General features: G+C 46.8%; 1 protein-coding gene across 5 annotated transcripts in view; it reads right to left on the bottom strand.

Annotated features, from left to right (window-relative positions):
- SDK1 (sidekick cell adhesion molecule 1) overlaps positions 1-22,830 on the bottom strand; it is a 715,898-nt gene that overhangs the window by 427,010 nt on the left and 266,058 nt on the right. For all 5 annotated transcript variants that reach the window (XM_074345583.1, XM_074345585.1, XM_074345587.1 and 2 more), the window contains exons 2-4: positions 22,193-22,352; positions 9,947-10,053; positions 7,691-7,838 (exon numbers count right to left, since the gene is read on the bottom strand). In XM_074345583.1, coding sequence (XP_074201684.1) covers positions 7,691-7,838; positions 9,947-10,053; positions 22,193-22,352 — 415 coding nt within the window. The remainder of the gene's footprint in view (positions 1-7,690; positions 7,839-9,946; positions 10,054-22,192; positions 22,353-22,830) is intronic.

Here is a 22,830-nt window from a genome sequence, read left to right as displayed (position 1 = left end):
CAGCTTTAATAACAGGGTGGAAAACAGGACCCAACCCAGATGTCCTTCAACAGGTGGACGGAGACACAAGCTGTGGTGCGTCAGCACCACGGACAACGACACGACACAGTTGGGGAAGCGCAACCTGAGCAAGCCAGGGAACCACACTGGGTGGAAAAAGCCAACCCTCAAAGGCTAAAGACGGCATGGCTCCACTTACAGAACTGTCTCAAGTGATAACATCAGAGAAACGGAGAGCAGATTATGACTGCCAGGGCTTCGGGTGGGGCTGAGGGCTGAGGAAGGTGCTGTGGCTGTAAACAGGCAACGTGAGGGGTCCTGGGGGAACGGAGGTGCTCCAGGCTTCGACGCGTCAACATGGCCGTCCTGGCCGCGCGCTGTGCTGCAGGCCCGCAAGTGCTCAGCCCATGGGGGAACTGGGCAAAGGGCGTGCTGCCTCCCTGACAACTGCAGGGGAACCCACAATGAACTCAAAATGCTGTTTAATTAAAAGTGGGGGGCAAATAAATACTGTGATTCCACTTATGTGAGGGACCTACCAGCTTCACACTCACAGGGACCGAAAGCAGGAGAGGAGTGCCGGGGCTGGGGCAGTGGGGGGGTTATTATTTAGTGGGGATAGAGTTTCAGTTTGGCAAGGTGAAGGAGCGCTAAGATGAATGGTGGTGACGGCTGCACAGCAGTGTAAATGCACTTAATGCACTGAATTACACTGAAAAATAGTTAAGATGGTAAATTCTATGTTACGCATATTTTACGACAATTGCAAAAAGTTTCAAACAAAAAATAAAAACAACCCAAACAAACAAACCACAAACACTTCCAAAGACATCCCGCTGTATATGGAATAAAATCCAGATTTCTTTCCAGATTCTGGCGCCTCCAGGATCTGTTTCCTTTTCAGGCTTCTTCTCTTTCCACTCTTCCTGCCGCTTTCCCCCATGCCCTGACCACCGCAGGCCCTCAGTCCAGCAAGTACAGCAAGCTCCTTCCTGCTTTTGCGTGGACGTGGCCCCGCTGCTCAGAATGCTCACCCCCAGGGCTGGGCAGCACTGGCTCCTCACCTGGCAGGCGTCAGCCCGAGAGCAGGGCCAGAGGCGCTCACACTGACCGGCTGCCCGCCTCCTGTCCTTGTGCCTCTCGGCAAAGTGAGGGTCATAACAGCAAGACTCGCTGGGCAGCTGGCAGCATTAAATGAATCGGTATAGAGAAAACACTTAAAACAGTGTCACCTGCTCAAAAATATTAATAGTTCTTGGTATTAAATATCACCTTGATTATATCGCAGGAATTGTGTTGAATGAAAGAGGGCAGGAACAGAAGATTTCACCTTCTTTAAGAGATTCTAGGACAAGTGAACTAACCTACGGGAACAGAAACTAGACTAGTGGGCGGGGGTGCAGGGCACGGGGTAACAACCGCACTGGGGAGCTTCATTAGGGTGCTAATGGCATCCGTGCACACACTTGTTAAAGTCCATCAACCTGTGTGTGTGCTCTGTGCATTGTGCTGCACGTAAATCACAACCCAATAAAGCGGTTTTCAAACATCAGCTGCAAAGAGAGGCTGTCCCTGGCTCCTCGAGGTAGAGGGCCACCTCCCACTCAGCCCTCTCCCGTCTCCCTCCCCGCTCCTCTCCCTCGTGGCTTTCACCATCCCTGAAAGAATCCCACACTGGACCATAACGTGGGGAGGGGAGGAGCTTTGAAGCCTCATTCCCTTTCTGACCCTGGCAGCTAAACAGTGCGTGGCACAGAATAAGCCCTCACCAAGTACCCCCGGTGCGCGAAGGAAGAAGGGGGGAGGGGCAGCAGGAGTGGCCACGGGCGCCTTCCCGAGCACCGCTGAGTGTGAACACCAGAAAGGCCCTCAGGGGCCATTCACTTGACCTTCCTCAATTCTGACAGGAGGAAATGGAGGCAAAGCACAGGGGATGATCCTGCCCAAGGTCAGAATTAACGGTGGAAGCAGGTCTGAGCCCACACATCCCAGTCTTTCTCACTTATACCAAATATGGCTCAACTTACACGTATAGACATACTCTATAAACAGTCACAAAATGCCTATAAAACATAATATAAAAATTTTAAAAGCATAGTTTTGAAAGCCCAGTTAACTATAAAAATATTATTACAACCAGACATCCTTCTTTCAAGCACTAGGTTGTGACTTCCAATATAAGTGCTCATTTAAACAAATCTTTCTTGCAGCAGTAGAAATGAACTGGTAATATGTTAATGGATGTTCAGGTATTTAAGCATGGACAATTAGGAGTCAGACTGTTTCTAGTCACCTGGCATGCTGTTTACTGCCGATACTTCACAATTCAGATCATTCCTGGCAAGTCATCCCTCAAAGCTGGCTGGAGGCTTGAAATATTTAATCTGTAAACCTTGCCTTCCCAGAGAAACACAGGCCAGCACACTTATGCCTATGCATTCCTGTCAGGTAGGCTGCACAGTGCCATTTGAGCACAGAAACCTGCAATTAAGCAAAAGAATGGCATTGCACAGAACAAGTTTCTGCGTCCTAATCTGATAACTGCCGACATAAATTACCTCCTGGAGGTAAGAGAAACACCGCACGACATCAACATTCACGTTTCATATTTTGAGAAATAAAAGGAAACAAAGAACATGCATCTTAACTGAAACAACACAGAACAATTTTACTATCAAACTAGACTATGTTTATAAGACAAGGCTACTCTCATCTTTGATATGCAAAGACAGCAAACTAACTGTTCAGATTCAGCAAACCAGAAAAAATAAACATGCATTTTTTTCATCTTCTCAGATAAATAAAACCTGTAATTACCTACTCTAAGTTCTGAGTACGACTTACTCTCAGTTCCTTCCAGTGCTGTCTGCCTGTCTCAGACACATCTCTCCTCCGTCAGCGGGGTTTTCTCCTGAGGCCCATCACGCCTTTTCCCCTCCTTGGCGGGGAGCTTACAGGTGTCACACACCTTTTCTTCACACTTGCTCAGTTCGTTGTTCAGCCCTTCCAGTGCCGCGGGCCTGCCCTGCACAGCACCAGGCCAGGCAGAGTTACAGAAACAAGGACGCTTTTGACGGTCAGTACCCAGGGGCGGCGAGGGCTGCTTAGGAGGCGGGGCCTACTGTCACAGCGCTCGGTGGTGACGGCCACCAGCCGAAGTCTGAAGGGGAGGCTGGCATGTGCGGGTCACGGGTACAGACCCTAGAGTCACCTGCTCCAGTCCTGAGACTCTGTCTTCCTCCTGTGCCCCCTTCCCACCTCACTAGTTCTCTATTGCTCCTGCCACTTCACCCCTTTGCCATGTCACACGTCCCCTAACATCCAAGAGTCCCAGGACTCAGGGCCTGGATGGCCCCGGGAGGCTACGCAAGTGTCGGCCTGCTTCCTGGTCACCGCCCAGTCCTCCCCTTCTCCTGGCTCGGTTCTGCGATTCTCAAAACACTCTCACACATTCCCTTCCTGCCTACCCACAGTTGTCCTGTGTGACGTGCAGCCATGGGCCTCCTCCCTGATAAGATGGAACCCTCCGGGCCTCACTTACCAGCTCAGACAGTCCCGCCAGAGCTTGAAGACCTGCAAATACCAACAAAGCAGCGGCCCCAAGTCTAACCACGACCTCTCCGCTAGCGCTCAGTCTGACATACACACAACTGTCCCACAACTGGATCCTCTCGGCCGTCTCCTGACATATCGCACTTGACATGCCCAAACAAACTTCAGACACCACCACCAACCCCCACATCGTCTCCCCATTTCAGGAGATGGTAACTGCATCCCGCCAGTCGCTCAGCCCCAAGCTCCTGGAGTTACCGGCGCTTCTCTCCTCTCACATGACACGTCCAGTCCAGCAGGAAATCTGTTTCTGCTTCCACAATGCACCAGCATCCGGCCAGTCTCTCCCCCGGCCCCCAGCACCCCGATCTGAGCCCCCAAGTCCTTGCAGCAGCCCCTCCCGGGCTCCTGGTTTCCCATTCTGTCGTCCTACAGTCGACTGTTAACACAGCCCTCCACAGAGAGTCCTGAGTGGGGCCAGGCGCTGCTCCGCTCCGGTGCCCAGCATGGATGCCCAAGTCCTCACCCTGGCCAAGTAACCTGCTCCCAGGAATCTGGTCCCAGGGACCTGGATGACCTTGTCTCCTGGACGACCTTGTCTCCCGCCCCTCCCTGGTCCACAGCGGCCCCACTGGCCTCCGTGCCGCTCCTCAGACACCACAGGCACGTGCCCACCTTGAGCGTCCACACGTGCCCTCCTCACCAGTGTGCGCCCCCCCCGCCCCGCTCTGTGGATCCACACAGGTTTAGTGTCCAAGCGGCCTGCGCGGGTTCCACGTCTAAAATAGCCGCCCCTCCCTACTGCGTCCCGTTGCCCTCCTGCCCCCGCCCCGCAGCGTCCGCCGGCACTGCCGCACTGCCAGGCTGGCGTCTCCCTCCCTCCAGGTGGATGTCGGTTCCCTGAGGACAGGGCTCCTTGGTTCACCACCTAGGACGGCATCTGCACACAGCGTGCCCTCCACAAAGGCTTCGTGGGTGACTGAGGCAGGTGCCCAAGCTGCAGTCAGAGCTCTGCCAGGGTTCCACTCAGCCTCTCCTTCGCGAATGTGGAGTGGCTCGGGACCACCACTGGGACGTTCACTTCAACTGCTTTCCTGGGAATGACGACGGAGTTCAGCTGTTTTCCCGACACCGTCTATTCTTCATCCAACAACTCGCAGCTCAGGAACGGAGGCTGTCGGGGCGGGGGCGGGTTCTGAGCACGGTCGTCACCCCCACACCCCTCGTTGCCCGTCGCCCTGCGCTAAGCAACCTGTGATCGCCGTGCAGGGATCATCTCCGTGTCCACCTCCCACCAGGCCTGGGACTTCCATTAAGTCCTGCCTTAACTGGAAGGTCACACTGCCCTCCCTCTGTCAACAACTCCTGGAGGTAGGGGTGAGCACAGAAGGGACAAACAAGACGCACACAGGCGTCCTCGGCGCTGACGCAGGCGTGTCTCTGCGAGACTGTGGCTCGTGGCAAATCCAGGCTGACCTATAGTGTTTCAGATTGAAAGCTGGTGCCCCCAAAAGGAGAAAAAAGATGAAAGCAGTGTAAGGAAAAAATAAATCAAAAGCATGAAGAAGGTTCCACAAAACAAAGTGAAGAGAAGAATTAGCCGGATGCGGAGGAGAGCGTGCGAGTTAGAGTCAGGCAGACCCAGTCTGAGTCCCAGCTCGGCCGCCTGCCAGCTGTGTGCCCCTGGCTGGGTCACTTCACACCTCCGATCCTCATTCCGATGGCTAATTACACCTGCCTCGGAAGGCGACTGTGAGGGTTAGAGGAGATGTGTTAAGGTGGTGCTCAGGAGGTCATAGCTGGAGTTACAACTGTTGATAGGCTGTTCAGCCAATTTCTCAAGTTGAGGAACATTAGACTTAATGTTTCCTTGAAAATGAAAAAAAAAAAATCATTTGTGAGCCTAAAGGTCACATTTTTAAGGTTATGGGATAACATTTAAAAACAGGGGAGTTGGGGTGGCAAGATGAGGTTCCCCCTCCCGAAGACAAGGTCCATCTCTCCCTTGTGTTAGGGGACCGACCTCAGAGCGCCAGGTTAACAGCAGGTGGCGAGGCTTGACCTGTTTCAACAGGTGTGGAACGCTGAGTCAGACGTTCCACTTTTACATGATCCCTCTGCTGGTGCAGGTGCTCCAACGCCGTCTGACTTTTGTCTGCCAGCCACCTGGGAGGGGGCAACGCATAAATGCCCCGCATCTGAGGTCCAAAGCTGAACTTTCAGAAGTGGAAAGGAGTGTACCTTTGACTGACGTATAAACTTGAGAAAACTACGTGAGTCCTGATTTATGATACCTTGCATGGCAGGTACTTAATAGACGTGGGGGTGATGATGCGGTGGAAAATATGAAACTAAAGGGCCTTGAAAAAGTGTAAATATCCATAAGCAGCCTCATCTCAACCCTTAAAAGAGCCTATACTGGCATATTATTCTACTGAGATTGGAGATCTACCAATGCAGTAGCTTCACGCCGCAAGCGGCCCGCTTGTGTGGCGCGACACTGAGGGAAAGCGCTGCTGGCCCCTCCGCGTTACTAGCTCACCAGGAAGTCAACAGCCTTCAGCAAGCATCTGCCAATTAAAAAACGCAAAGCTTGCAAAATTAGGAGTTGTTATTTCAGTCTGTATCCTTTGTAACGTCTTGAATAAATGTTGCCTCACGAATATAGCTAGACTACAAGTTAACAAGTGAATTACTACATAGTTATTTGTTGCTGAGTTAAAGTAATTCTTCCACACTGACACTGATTAGAAACTCCAGGGTTTGAGAGAAGCCCTAAGTCAGCCCACCCCCCGCCCCCAGGAGTGACTCATCCCCCGAATTCAGCCCGACGCTGCCCAGCCGCACGGGCTGACACTAGGCCCTCCAGAATATTTCACAAGAACCCATCTCAGCTGCCTTTTCTTTCAGCCTAATGGTCTTTGATGAGAACGAGAAACTGATCCCTCATCTTTGTCTCATCCCAACCCCAGAGGCATCTGCTCTAATTGGAATCAACGTAAAGGTGGATACCTCAGAAACTTTTAATAAAATAAAGAAAAAGGACAGAAGTCATCCCATTTTCGAAGGTAACTGGTATTTTCGTTAGATTTTTAAAATATGGCTTTTATATGTTTCAATACTTTTCCTGTTTCCAATAACCAAAGTAGAAACACCTGCTAAATAAGCTTAAGAATCATCTCGGCTCAAGCAGGGTTCGGATGCCCGAGTGAACGCGTGGGGATATTGGGCTTAGAGAGGGAACCACAGAGATGCTCAGGCCAGGGAGAAAGTACATTGAAAATCTATTCAGCAAATTCTTACACATATCTTTATAGGGAAAAAAGCAAAAACAAAACCAGTTTCTTTTCATGAATATTTTTCTGAGTGCAACTGTCTGATGGCGTAAGCATGACTTTCTGCCCAAGCTTGCAGCATTTTGTGGTTCTTTCAGCAACGTCCAACCTGGAACCCTTTACATCTGGCGTACTGTCTTTAAATTACATTGCAAAATGTCCACTTATGAAATAATATATCAAATGTTCTTTTCAATCACTTAGAGCTCCAAAAGAAGAAACTGTTTGGCATTAGATAAATACCTTGAATGTGAGACAGGCAAGAACACCTTGAAATAATGCTTAACTAATCACGAAGCGACTACTCTGCTCTAGATGGGCGAGCCACTAATTAGACGAAGGGAAATAAAACTGTCACGGTGGGGTAAGAGGATAAAGAGAAGTAAGCAGTAATCACTGCTTTATTGTCAAAGAAAGTATCGAACACGGCTCAGTAAAGAGAGGGAAGAACCCACAGCCCTGCAAGTAAATACCAGCACTCATTAAACTAGCGCGTGGCGCTAACCCAGCTCAGGATGACAGCGACCTCCCAGAAAGCGCGCTCGGGTAAGGAAAAGACCGCGCCGTCAAGAGCGAGGGCGCCTTAGTTGGGCCTGCGGCATCCTGAATAACATTACATGACGATTTTCTTAAAGGGCTTAAAAGTTTCCAAGCCAGTCTGAAAACAGCCTTCTACTAAGGATTGGGGTAGGTCTCCCAGGCTCGGTCACTCTTTCCAAAGCTTAATTGATACGTTTAACACGTAAAGGGTGCCAGCAAGCGCAGTGAGTTGTATTTAAATGTAAACGCCGGGAACAACTTACATTCGGTTGCTTGGGATAATCTTGTGTCCTTCTCGGAACCAAGTCACTTGAGGTCTGGGGCAGCTGGCGAGGGGCAGGAGGTTGAGAACGGCTGCCTGTCCTTGCGAGACCATTTTTCTCTGGTCTGTATCCATGAAATTCCCCATATCTGCAGAGAAAAATCAGACCTTTAAAGTTCTAGAAAACTCTTTTTGAGGGGGAGGGAGGTCAAGGATGGAAACAACTGCATGTTATTGCACAGTCGCCGCTGTTGCTGTAATTAAGCAGCGGGACGAGGGACCAGCGACAGTGCTGGTGAGGGCGGCTCTGGGGGGGGTGGACACGAGGCAGAGCCACGTGCCCCCGAAGTGGCCCCCACACGCGTGACTCAGCAGAACCTCCTGGGCTCTGTGTTGCTGCAACAATACAGTGAAACGTTTGCAACTGATTCTAACAGTGACAAAAATTGCTGAAAAGCATCGTCACACCACAGGAAGTGTTCTCACAGAAGTGGTAACAATGTTTTCAGGCCTCTCCCGGCTCCCACACCCCTCAGGGGCTGCCACCCAGGCACCACTGTCCTGCTCAGTGCCTCCTTCTCCTCGTTTCTGGGGTGAACGACCCCAAGAGATCTTCTGGGAGAAATATTTTTTAACCATTCTTTTTTAGAGGGTTCCCCAAACCCCACACTACTGACTTAACTTGGGGCAAGTAGGTTTCTCCCAGTCTTTGTGCTACCGGTTTACAACATTCAAAAACTGGGATCACAAGGGAAAACCCAGCCATCAGAGTGTGGGTATAAGTGGCCAATTTAAAAATTAGTACTGTGTGAAATTTCTGAAAAATTTTCACATTATGATCAGGTACAGATACATGCATACACACACCGATGTGGCATACGTGCTGTATTTTTGTCTGAATTCATGTAAATTTGGAATAGTCCATAAAAGATCTCTATTATCAATGGATTTATGATTCAAAAAAATTATTTCCTATGTTACAAGCAGCATTTAGTATTCTAGGAAAAAGATGAAACAAACAAATGAAACAGATTAGGAATATGCTCATGGTTATTTTAAATTAAGGGGAATCTGTTATCAAAGAGGAGAAAAGAGAGAGGAAAACCTAGCACTAGAGATAAAGGATGGAACAAGGAAAGCGTAATGGAGGACGACAAAGTCCAAGTTTTAAAAAATAGAATTTAATGCATTGTAATAAAGTCTAACTGTATTCAAATGTTTTGGGTGTTGACCGTAATTTTTCACTTGTGAATTCTGTTTTCAATTACTCAGCTGAATGAAAGTTCTGAGTTATTCTGCAGACAAGTTTAGCTGAGCGACCTCACCACCGCCCTTCAGAAAGCTACGCCTTCCTGGTGATTCAGCCCGCGCCCCGCGCGCCCGCCCGGCCGGCGCGCGCAGCAGGACGCCCGGGGCTGCTTTGCTGCAAGCAGCGGCCTCAGCTGGGGTCAGACGCAGCCCCGGGGAAAGCACTGTCACCAAGGTCGGCGCGGCCCACTTTCGGAGCTCTTTAGAGCCCTCCGAAATCCACTGCGACAGAGCCATGTGTGATTTACCCTTTCCTACCGCGTTTCACTTTCTTCTAAGTGAAGAGCCGCTTTCACAAGGTAACGAAGCCCACAGGCCGCGCCGGGCGGGATTTCGGGCTGCACAGGCACCGAGCGCCCTGCGGGCCAGCCCTCCCCCTCCCCGCCCCCCGCGCGCCCACAGAGCACCGGCAGGCCCAAGCCCTGCCTTCCGAGAGCCCCTCGGCCACTGGGCAGAGCCTCGTCCTCCACGCGCCGGCCAGCGGAGCGGAGCACTGACTCGTCCCTACAGCGCTGGTGCGCGCTGTCCGCGCACTTCCTGCTGTGCAGCGGAAGGCTTTCTAAGCAAAACTGGAAGTAACTGACTGTGAACTGATTTACCTAATTGGGTTTAATTTTTCATTTTAAAAACATTCGAATCTAAATATAATAAAAGCTAAGAGCAGCTAATTCCTGAGTCAGAAGGCATCCTGTCCACTTTTTTTTATCCTCCACAGTGCCTTACAGGGCCCTGGATCTACTGGACTGGGAACAGTGGCCTTTACCTCATCTTCACTGGACCAGCTACATCGACTGTTTACTTATCTTTCGATCAGTTTTAGCGATTATCCTATCCCCAGTAGAACCCGAGACAGAACCTCAGTCCCCACCACGGGTGAAGGCGACTGGCCAGCACCCACAGACGCCGCCGTGCTACTTAACGCTTGCAGAGTTCTCCAGTGTGCACGTACATGCGACGTGAACTTCTGATCTTCTTTGTAAGAGAGCTCCCATCCTGTTCCGAACCACACAGCGGTAAAACCCAGCATCCAGCCTCTGTAAAGACGGAATAATATACCTGCCAAACACCAAAAAGCAGTGTTAATGGTTCCGTATCTGGACAGCGCTGGCATCTCGCCAGTAGGTGCTCAACAAATATTTTATTTTCGGTAAATCAGTATCTATGTGGCTCTTCCCTGACCAACACAATTACTGCAACTGCAATTTATTAATTGCCGTCTGTCTCTCCAACTAGGCTGCAAATATGACGTGACGCTAAGTCCTGGACCTGCCTTTTCATCACTGTACCACCGTGTCAGGCACGGAGCAGGTGTCACTTATGACTGCTTGAATGGATGAGAAATGTTAAATAGCTAAAAGTCGTTACTCTTAAAAATTAGATCTTTCAATTTTTTTTTTTATAATTCTACCTCTCATAATTTTCTAAAAATTATTTCTAGGACTGGCAGCAACCTTAACACACTATGTTGTGCCGCTGTGCATAAAAGTGCCAGCCATGCAGGACGAGGCACAGGATGCTAAGGCAGAGCAAGCAGCAACTGCCCGGCACAGCTCCCCTGTCCACCCACAGCAGGGCACAGGCAGCGCCCAAAACAGCCCACGTGCTTTCCCATCTTACTCCACGTATGGCCTGACATTAACTTTACAAACTTTTCTGAATGACTGAAAGGTCATTTCATTTGTACTTGCCATTCCTGTGACCATAAGTAACCATTCCTCAAATTAATGCCTTTCTAAAAAACTTCAGTAAAATGATATAGGGGAAAAAAGGGGTAGTTAGAAGGTACAGTTCCCATAAAAGCGCTGGTTTAGGTTTCCTGTTAGTTTTATAATGCAGGATATTTTTAAACCCATAAACAATCAGGAGATACAAGCAAGGACCCCTTGAAGCAAGTCCCACAGCTCTGGAGCTCAAACCTTCGACACTACTTAGGAGAGCACATTAATTGGTTTCTAGACAATGTTCTTCAAAAATCAAGAATAAAGCTTGAGTCCTGGATACTGTTCACACGTGGGAGGCTGTCTATCCTAAGAAAGAAAAAAAGAACCATAACTGTTTTCTGAAAAAGAGAAAACACAGTGATGCTATCCTTTATGAAAAGCGTGCTCTGGTGTCAGATATCTTCAATTTAAAAATACTTCCTCTTATAAAGTATAACCAGAGAGACTTAAAACAAAATCAAGCAAAAGGCCCCAAGTGTGGTATGCTGTATTTGCTCAGCTCCCAAGCATACCTGGAAATCACTTACATTCAACTAATTGCTCATCTTTTAACTTAAGTATATCCAATAGGTCAACCAGAAAAAGGAGTTCATAGGCATAAACATTTTAAATGAATAAAACATTTGGACAATACAGGTCATTCAATATTCAGCAAATAATAATCTGATAACCATTTTGAGATCCTACGGCAAGATTAATAAAATGTTTTCTGAAAAAAATACTGCTGAGTTTCATTCTTCAAAATTGTATTCTATTCTGAGGAATGGCTCATCTCAAACAAAAACATTAATTGGTAGAGACAATCAGAACAATACTAAACTGAAAACACAGAGTCAATGCCATTTATTTAAATTACCAATCAAGACTAGAAGGATGAGCAGCTTTGATTATTATATACTGTGATGATAATGAGGAGGAGTTTTGAGACTAGGTTAAAACAAAGTCAACAAAAGTTTTTGGAAAAGAAGTAACACAAGTTACTGGAACACATATCTGACAAACTACAGGCACAGTTTCATCACCATAACGATATTTATGTGATTGCTATTCGTTCCGTTTGTCTGTTCTTGCAGTGCCCTGAATAGATTTTAAATTCTTACGCATTTCTACAGTAATCCCGCGTACTTCTGCACAAAACGGCACTGCTCTCAACAGGGAGAAACAAACAAAGCTGAAGATCAGGCATATGCTGCTCGGTGCTGTCTCCGTAGTCTAACGTCTCACCAGGGAAAACACACACACGAAAGTTGCAAAGTACTCCACCTATTGCAGGAATTCCTACACAAATTATATTCACCCAACAGATGGGAATATTCACTGCAAGCCGATTGTTTATAAACACATATTTTTAAGCAGAGAAAGTTTCCTGGCTCTTTGTAAGAGAGTATGATAAAATCTTAGCACCATATGCCACTAAAATATAGAAAATGCCTGCTCCTATTTCAAATAAGCACAGCAGGGAATGTTTGAATTCACTGTATCAAGGCAGACTTCTACCAGACCAACAGGACGTTTTCCAGAGCTAGTTCATCATCAGGAATAGCAAATTCAAGAAAACAGAACACAAAATCACAACAAAACCAACAGTTTAAACGTCCATTTCTGCTACGTAGAAGAAATCCTCTCCTGACCTGCCACTCGGAAGGGGCCACGGGAGCGACCCCAGAACGTCTCTGGGAAGCAGCTTTCTGCCCACTTCAGCCCATGGACACCTGCTTGAGCAGCTGTGCACGGAGAGGACACCTGACATCGTCAGCCTGCCTGGGATCTGCACCACATGCTGAGAATTCTCCACTATGAGTGTTGGTGGAGGCGGACCCCTGCATCCCCAGGGCACAGGTATGAGGCACCCCGTGACCACGGACACACACACTCTGGATTTGGGGACCTGGCTGGTAATGCACAGGAGAGTCTGTCCAACAGCAGGGATGGTGGGGCCCAGGGAGCCCCGGCTCAGGGGAACGTGGCAGTGGCTCAGGCAGCGGCACCCGGGGTCCAGTGGTACCAGCAGCAGAACCTCCTGGGGCTCCTGGGCTGATCGGGGCTGATCTGGCTCTGGTGGGCTCAGCTCCCCCTGTTCCTGCCCACCGTCCAGTCAGCCCAGTGATTTAGGAGGAACCCAGTGTCCAGGCAACAACTCCCTTTTTTGTTTCCACGAGAGAGGGTTTATTTAGTTTGTCCTAGAACTCCCTGGAACATAGTCAAAATAATTTTGGTTGGAAAAAACTTCTGAAGTTACTAGGTACTCCCCATGGTCACAGAAAAGCCTAAATCATGCCTCACTGAATCATCTTTTTTTAAAAAATCATGGCCTCCTGGTTAACCTCTAAGAATCACTGGATGATAAATAGTACCCCAAACTGAGACTAACTAACCTCCTCTAAGGAGCATTCCAGATGTGAGCCACGAAGTTTTAGAAAGCGTCTGACAAAATAGCACCTGGTTTTAGAACAGTTACTGTGAGGCAGTTCTTCTCAACAAGACTGAGACGCGTGGCTGAGCACGCAGTCTGCGGACACCTGCCGTGGCTCAGGATGACGAGACCACATCCTCGGTCCAGGAGAGAAGCCTCTCCTTCTAGGGGAGGAGGGCCAGGAACACAGCTCAAGTCAGGAGAAAGAATTTTCACACCCACTAAAATGAGATATAAGCATTTTTCGTTTAGTGGGGGTCTTCATTTTGTGTTACTCCAGGTAAGGCAATTCCCCACAAGTTTCATTTTGTTTGCGGGTATAAAAATATCTGTTTTCTATAATAACACTTTCATATCTCGGCCCAAAGCCCACTCATATCTTTAAAGTGAAAAAAAAGTTAAAAAATACAAAATTAAGCTGTTCATATCCTTCTGGGAACTACTTCAATTCTTTTTTTTGAAAACCAGATTATAAATAATTGTATCTTCAGTTTTATTATTACAAATTTCCTATATGAAATTTAAAATGTGGCCAACAATCAAAAGCGTATGTGTCCACAGCTGGCAGTTTTCTCAAGCAGAGAGTGAAATGAAAAGACGTAGACTGAAACGTACTAAGAAAGAGACAGGTACAACATTCTGAAGGTGTGTCCAGCTCACTAATAGCTTCTAGACGCTGGGTGGGCTGAGGGCTATGTTTTGAATCCTTTCAAAAGAGTTAAAGTAGTTAGCATGAAGTTAAAGAAAACAATGTGATAAACATGGAAGTTAGCCGATGGGAACATCGTATTTGCAAAAGTTCTTTAATCTGTATTTTATTTGCCTAAAAAATGTATATTAGATTGAAAGAGACAATAAGCAGGCTCCTGCTGGGAGTGGACTCAGCACCTGTGGCACCTGTCACAGGTGTTTGGGGATATAAATCTGGGGGCTACAAGGCCCCCAGGGATCAAGTGGAGGCTGCGTATCCACATACCACGAGTACCCACTTTTAAATTTTATCTTCACTCCTAGTCACAAAAGCCAATCCAGAATCTCAAGAGTTGCCATTGAAATGTTCCTAAGACCCTTCAGGGATTGTGGTTTAAACGATTTTCTCCAGCACGAACAATGTTTGGGGTCATTCATTCTTAATTCGTTCCTACCTTCTATTATCAAGTCAGGGGCAGAATAGGAGAAATTCACAATTCAGGGAACATGAGGTCACGACTGGAACTAGTCTGCTAGATCTGTCATCAGGGGAAAATGCTCTCTCCAGTCAGTGAGAACGGAGCTGCAGAAAATCCTTGGGAAAGACGTTGATTTTTTTAGAGGTAAAAATCCTTTATTCCATCTCTGTTACTTAATTCCTTATATTGCCAGGTTCTCTAGAGACATTAAAAAAAAGTTTAGGACCACTCTGTGAAGGGTCAAAGTATGAGGGGAAATGTTAGTTTCCACACAGTTAAAATTATCCACACCAAAACACAATGGAAAGAGGGCCTAAACTATTCAGAATTACAATATTAGCATAAATGAATTAGAAACAAATTAAAAAGCTTTCACTTGTCTCATATGGAAGCATTTGTCGGCAATAACATTGCAAAATTGTTTGGTCATTCTGCCTAAAGTTCTTCACTTAGATTCCACAATCATCCCTAGACAAATGAACCACATGGAAATTAATTCTCTAAATTCAAGTCATCTCCAATAAGAACTTTTAAAAGCTCAATGCTAATTCCCCTTCAGAAATTCTCCAGAAACAATCATATCTGCTATAACCACATGGAGTCAAAAAGATAGTCAATTAAATTCAGATACAAATACAAAAAGTTTGCAACTTTGTAGAAGGGATATAAGCATTGGAACACACCGTCCTAGTATCAGAGATCAAAGTCAAACGCAATCCCACGGAGTCATCCCACACAAGCCCTGGAAGTCAGTGCTGGAAACTTTGACTTGGACTGAGATGAGAACAGTCCATCCCCTTTTATCTTCCAAAGTTTATTTCCCCCTTCCTTATAAACAGAGAGACAAAAGAACCTGATGCCTTAGGAAGGAGAAATTCCTAATTCCAGGGCTCCTAAATCTAACTATGTGATACAGAAGAAAGGCCAAAATTCGGTTCTAAGTTTCACACTCCTTGTCCCAACCATTCAGATCTTGGCCACTAGGAAAAGAAAGCTACCCTGAGCCGTAAGCAGCTCGGGACTATAAAGAATTCTGCTTATTGTAGCCAAAACGGGCAAGACCAGTTCGTTCGAGCCAAAACGTAACCTGTTGCTGGTGGTGTCGTGAGCTCAGAGCTCCCAGAGGACAGGACCGATGGAGAGCGAGGCAGCGAGGAGAATCCTGCTAAGGAAGGCCAGGAAGGCTGGAGACCAAGGTGGGAGTCACACGGGCCGGCTGACGATGAAACCAGCCAGTTGCATTTCACTTAAGAAAAGGGTTCTCAGCTAAACAGACTTTCCTTCTCGACAAGTAGGGGACTCAGCAGATTAAAAACAAGACGAAACAAAAACCACGTAGAGGAGTCGAACCCATGGCTTAGTGACAAAGTGTAAGCAACTGCTTTGTCTTGGGGTCTCAAGCCTAGAGGATATGGCCAAGGGATCCACGCGGCAGTGATACTGAGTATGCAGACATCTAAACACAGGATATCTGACCATTCATTTAGGTCTGCTTTTATTTTCTTAGGCAATCTTTTTTAGTTTTTTGCTTGTTTTTGTTTTATAGTTTTTAGTGTAAAAACATTACAAATCCCGTGTCAGAATTATCTCTGAGTTTTGAAGCTACTTAAACAATTACACACACATATAGTTACATAAATTGTATATAATATAAGTAAATATAAGTTGCAGCTTATTCTTTCCTAGTATACAGAAATATAACTGATTTTTGTATGTTTATCTTGTACCCTATCACATTGCTAAACATACACAAATTTAGCAGCTTTTTAAAAGATACCATGTTTTCTACATAGACAATCATGCCACCTTCAATGGAAGACATTGTTACATCTTCTCTTACATCTAGATGCCTTTTATTCCTTCTTTCTTTTCTTCTTGCACTGGCTAGTAACTGCACCACTGGGATCTGCCAAGCTTCTCAGGTTGGCGGGTTTGTCCTTTTCATCAATAAGAAAACTGCTCAATATTTCTTCAAATATTCTTCCAGCCCTGCCTCCTTTGGGATTCCTCCTACCCACATGTTAGGCCATCTGAAGCTGTGCTGTTATTCACTAATGGTCTTTCCTCTTTTTTTTTTCTATCTGCCTTTCATTTGCTGTATCTTTAAGTTTACTAATGTTCTCTTCTGCAATGTCTAACCTGCTTAGAGTCCCATCCAACGTGCTTTTCATCTCAGACATCACAGGCTTCATCCTTAGAAGTCTGCTTTCTGCCCTTCAGTATCTTTCACGTCTCTACCTTTGATCACGTGGGATACAGTTACAAGGTTTCACTGCCTTTCTCTGCTAATTCTAACATCTGTGTCAGCTTTGGTTTGGTTTCTATTAGTTGATTTTTCTCTCCATTATAGGTCATGTTTCCTGCCTCCTTATATGCCTGCTCATCTCTGATTAGATCCTAGACATTGTGAATTTTACCCTGTTCGGTGCTGGATTACTTCCATATTTCTATAAACGTTCCTGAGCTTTGTTCTCTGATGCTGCAAAGATACTTGGAAATAGTTTCTGATCTTCTCCAATCTTGCTTTTAAGATGTCTGAGGCAGGACCAGAGTCCTATTTGGTCCAGGGTTAATAAGCCCCCACTACAGACCCCAGACACGCCTGTACACCGTATCCAACAACCTCATGGGTTATGAGGTTTTTCAGTCTGGCTGCTGAGAACAGGCACTCGACCCAGCCCAGGTGAGTGTGGGGGTCTAGTGCCGCCACCTCTCGGGCAGTTCTTTCAGGCCTTGGGTAGCCTCACGTGGATGAGCTGACACATAACCTGCTAAGCACTCCCAAGAGAGCCTCTGCAGAGCCCCACGCTCTCTCTCTGCAGCTCTCTCCACGCCAGTACCCTGCCCTCGGTCTCCCTGAACCCTCGGCCCTCTCCAGCTCCGGGGCTCCCCCAGGTTCCACCTGTGCCCTCCCTCTCTGTGCCGCAGCCTGGAAATGCTCTGAGGGCAGTGAGTGGGCAGTCACAGGGCTCACCTCCTTGGCCTCCGTCTCTCAGCCAACACACCTTTGCTGCCTGATGTCCTGCCTCGTACAAACCTTGTTGCACACACTTTGCCTGGTTTCACGGTTGCTTAGATTTCCTGTCTGAATTCTCCTTTTTTTCCTCTCAGTGACGTTTTCTACTTTCCTTCATGCATGGTCTGTTTGTTTCTTATAAAGGTTATTCCCAGGCATTTAATAAACTTTATTGATACTGTAGAATGTTGGTCTTTTTATAGGACATAAGAAAAAGTAACTTTTCCCTTAACTATTCCTTTTTTTTAACTGAAATAAAAAGAATAAACACCCATCAAATTTCTACTATTTATACTGCAGTAGAAACTGAGCCACAGAGACAGACCACATAAGGGGACCATAAGATTTTCAGCAGTTTAGAGTGTCCGATTGTTCCTCCTGTTGTAACAATGAAGTCCTAGAAATTCCTGGCTTAGATATACATACTTCGAATATAATTATAAAACATTTTTAATCCCAAAGTAGAAAATAATTTAGAGTAAGTAGTTTCTCTTAAAAAAAAAAAACAAAAAAAAAACAGATACAAATCTGCCCATGACGCCTACACAGCTTTGTTTAATTACTGAACCACTGTCACCTTCCCAGCGTGGCCACCCGGGCCTCAACGTGGCCATAAGCACCAATGTGAACATCATAACGTTTGACGAGACTCACCAAAAATCACTGTGCAGTTTGTAACACAGGCAGCAAAGAAAATGCTATTTTTTAGTCAAAGAAGGAAAAGCTGAATTTATATTATTTGCTTTTTTCTAGGGCTAGCACTTTCGTAACTGACACCAAAGGCTGGTGGGGGTGGGGCAGGGGAGAAGCAGGCACTCAGCTGCAGGGAGGAAGCAGCTACCGTTTTCATGAAGCGTCCATGTTTTCAGCCTGAGACCGACGGCAGTCCCATGAAGGCTGACATATGACAGCTGAAGGTGCTTATTGCAAGGACGCCAATGAAAGAGTAATTTGAAAAAACAGCATGAGATTTTTAGACAGGTTTTATGTCTTGAAAAAAACGATGACAAAATACAATGGACCCTTGATAACCCATCTCACTGTCTGAAGCCTTCAGCGAACGGAATATAATTTATCACGTCTAACCCAAACCATTCGTGCTTCAGAATAACCCATTTCTCCTTAACGAGTTTCTAGTGAAATGGTAGTGGAGCGTCTACCTTATTTTCATGGTCCGTCTATAATAAACCACCTCCTTGAGCCCACTTCAATACAACCAACTATGCTCTGTCTTCCTGAGAATTACCCAGGGTGCGTCACGTTAACAGGGAAATCTACCAGCGCAAAGAGCCACGCAAAAAGAGCCCCATCTCCTCGCTTATTTTTAAGTTGACACCAGAATTGTTCTATCATAAGCTTAAGTAGTTGCATATATAATAATGGTATAGTGCATGTTTTGGCATTTTAAAATGAGGCAGTCACACCACTGTTTTAAATGTATCCAATGGAATCAAAATAATATAATTATTTTGATATTCACATTATATATTTTTAAAAGTAAACTCTCTGACAGATGGAACTTTCATATTGTTCCTTTTCACTCTTTGAAGCTGCATATTCAATCAATTTGCCCCACAGAATTTGATTCTAATGTAATATATTTTTATGTCTGAAAGATAGTTATCACCCAACACACCTCTCTGGGAAAAAAAAATAACAATTTAAAAAGAATTTCCTTTGACCAAAAGATTCTAACGGCTTAAAAATTCTTCTTCTGGAATTACATGTCAATTGTAATTATTATTAGTACACAGCTAATCAAAATAACATAGATGTATTATAAGTTTTGGAAACTAATTATTAAACATTAAAAACTTAGAAAGGAAATATGTCTCTGGAGTGAAAGTGGCTTTTTTCCCCAATTATTTTACATTTTACTGAATGGAAAGTTATTTACTATTAGAATGAACAGAATTGGACAGGAATTAACAACAAAAAGAAGAGGAGGTATTGATCACATATCTGCATACAGTTCATTTAAATCTAACGCGTACACGGAAGAAATGAATAAACAAGGAGAGAAGAGGCTGGCGCGAGCCAGCAAGCAAAACACACTGAAGTAATAAAAATGGCCAGGGATTTAGAATATCAAATAATATCTTTTTGCAAACGTTAATGAAAGTGTCTTCTGAACGAATGAGAAAACACAAAGCAGTAACTTTGAAGTAGCACATGTTCCATCTACATCAAGACGGACCACTGGTCTGATGAAAATAAACAGAACTTTCCACCCCTCCTCCTTGGGATCTGCACTGAAGTCGTGCCAAGCCCTTCTCACCTGGGCAGGTGAGCCAGAGCCCAGGGTGCTTCAGAGAAGAGCATCTCTCTACTGGCTTCTCCTTTCTAACAAATCTTGAAAACTCTAACTCTACTCTGTGTAAGTGGGTGAAAGCCATGGGGCGTCACCCTTGCAACCTGGAGAAAACAAGGTGCTCGCCTGTGGTATTTCTTGTCAGTGCCTCTTGGCTTTGTTCCCAAAAACGTTTCTTGAGGCACAATATATACTCTGATGATACCGGAGAAGAAGAGGTGAGGGGGTTCACAAAAAGCAGCGTGGCTCTTGCCGCCCACCTACACAACACATCAGAGTTAAGAAAATCCCAGGACTGCTCAAAAGGACCCTGTCTGGCGTCGCTCTGCCCTTAAAAGAAGTGTGGGCGGAGTGAAGGCAGGAAGCCCTTCTCCGGGACGAGAGGCCTCTCCAAGCCCTGGCACCCTGCACTCACTGTTCCACGGAAGGCTCGAACTGCGAAGGGCATGCCCTTCTTCTGTGAAGCGGAAGAAACAACACAAAGCGGGTGTGAAAAGAGAACCGGCAGGTGTCAACACCAAGGCCTGTCGTCAGGGAGCTCCATTTTAGACACATGCCCGTGGAAAGTGGAGATCGAGAAAACAATCCCTTTGCCACCACCCATGGCCACGTACCCCAGGGTTAAGACCCCCATTATAGACCACCCACATCACTACTCCTTTTTATGAGGAAGAAAAATATGGATTCTTTTGAAATCTTTCTTCCAGAGGCATATAAAACATTACATCATTTAATTTTCATGAGAACCCCCTTAGGTGGGTTTTAGTACACACATTTTACAGATGGGAAAAGAAAGCTCAAACTGGTCAGATAACTTGCCCAAAGTCAAGCAGATGATAAGTTGAACAGAAATACTGAACTCAAGTTGTCTGCCATCAAAGCCCACTGCTTGTCATGGTTCTCACCTGTAAGTTCACTTTTTGCTTTCTTTATACCCATTCTGACAAACCAACCCCCATGTCACATTAAAATAAAATATGACCTTGCCTAGAATTTATTAACAGATTGCTTGTGGGCCAGAAAATACGCTGTTTTACATAGATTAGAGCCTTTCCATGTTCACACCACCACGAATGAGGTGTGATCACCCCACTCTGCAGATACTGGACGTAGGGCTAAAAGTGGCTTGCCCCAGATCACAGCGCTAACGCTAACTGGTGGTGAGCTGAGACTCCAACCAAGGTCTGTTTGATTTCAACGTGCTGGTCACTGTTGGCATAAACTGCTCCCACAGCAGTAGGTACTCTGACAGTGCGGGCCTCGGGATGAGAGGGGAGGTCACAGCTCCTCTGTCTGCAAAGGGCAGGTGCAGCCTGGAACTGGGCAGATGCAGCAGGGCATTATGGGGGGCGGCAGGGAGAGCTGAGAACTGGGGTGTCCGGGACTTCACCCAAGGGCAGCACTGCCCAGTGCCTACTTCTGGGTGGGACTGCATTTCCAGGTGGCCAGGCCTTCTGACTGCTCAAAGGAGCCAGAAAGCAGATTTTTATAGGAAACCTTACAAGTGTTAAATGCTGGCAATCAGTTAACGTACACTGTGCATACATCCACGTATGTTTTTAAGGTGATCCTTAAAATACCACCACCCCTACACACATACACATTCCGAGCAGGCTGAATGTGGTCCATGGACACCCATGTTCTAACTTCTGAGTGAAGAGAGTGCGTGGTGGGCTCTGCCCCATGTTGAGACGCTCATTACTCTTAAAAATACCCCTAGACAGCCAGTTCTTTCTTATTTCACTTTAATGAGCGCTTGGTGTTGCTGGTTTGTGCCTCGTGGACTGTTAGGCAGTCACTAAGTCTCCATCCCACTCAGAGCTGAGCCTCGGGCACAGTCCTCGCAGAGACAGGAGGCAAACAGGTACCAAACCGTAAAGGCCGCGAGCGCCGCAAGGAGACGCGGAGGCTCGCCAGCCGGCCCTGACGCTCCCTGGGCGAAGCCGCACCCCCGCTGGAACCCGATCTTCCGCTTCCCCCGCCTCAGTCCCCCGCACTGGGTCCCCCGCCGCACTCAGTCCTGTCCCCAGTGCCTCGCTCACGGCAGGTGCTGGGTCAGTGGTCACTGCTGCTGCTGAAAGCGATGCTAGCCTCGTGCCCACCCTCCCAAGTTCCGTCTTTTCCCAGCCCGAGCCTGACAGGTGGGCAGGATAGCGTTCTGTGGACTAATCAGAGCTCCAGGAGCCGCTGGCCTGAAGAGCGCCGTTTAACGTCCACGCTCTGCAGACAGAACAGCGCCGGCGGGCGGGGATGCTGTCGCGGAGCGCAGACCGGCCGCGCAGCCTCCGCCGTTCGCGCTGCTCCGTGACTGCAGCGGCTTTGGGTCCGGTGACTTCACTAGCGGGCCTACTTCCGCAAATATAAGGACAGACTCCCGAAGTGTACGTACAGTCTGCATCGGAACAGCGAGGCACACGCTGATTACCTGTTCAGACCCATCCCTTTATCCTTAATGCATTGCAGATTCAATCCACTATTTCCCCCCTTGGGCTATCATGGCCAGTAAGGCAAGTATTCTAAACACATCAGCCCGAAACGGAATCTTATTCTTAAGCGAGCAATTACTTATATTCGCTGCTGTAGGTGGTGAGCTCACTGTCATTGTGCGTCCACTTGAACTCCAGCGGCCAGCTCCCTTCAGCCAGGCAGGTGAGAACCAGGCGGTTCCCTTCCAGGTGAATCTGCGGTAGGCCTGGTTCTGTTTTAAAATATGGCACAACGTCATCTGAAATATTGAAGAAAAAAGAGAAAGAAAAAAATTGAAGTACACATGAGAATAGCATTCACCCAATTAATCAATCACTTATTTAAACAGACCAAATTTTAAATAGTAGAAATGACGGCCATTTGGCCCAATTAAGTAGCAAATTATCCTTGACCCCCTAGAAATGTACAGTCCCTTAGACAGTATTGAAAAGGCTGAGCGCTCCTTGGCAGACCGTCTGAAAGCACCTGGCAATCCACCCAAGCCGTTTCCACTGGTGAGTAACACGTGTTTGCCACGTACAGGGCAATCCCTGCTGGTGCCAGCCTTGGTTTCAACCAGGCACTGTATTCTCAGAGTAACGGTCAGGCGTATGTACCTCGGCTCTGACAGAGACATTTCCTCGTGTAAGCTTCACTTAGCTAGAGGCAGCAACTAGGACTCGCAAGATTAGCAGACATACTAAGTGCCCTGAACCGCAGTCCAGCTCCCACTCCAC

Source organism: Camelus bactrianus, chromosome 18, assembly GCF_048773025.1.
Source record: "Camelus bactrianus isolate YW-2024 breed Bactrian camel chromosome 18, ASM4877302v1, whole genome shotgun sequence".
Classification (NCBI taxonomy): Eukaryota; Metazoa; Chordata; class Mammalia; order Artiodactyla; family Camelidae; genus Camelus; species Camelus bactrianus.
This window is presented reverse-complemented; position numbering and strand designations above follow the sequence as displayed.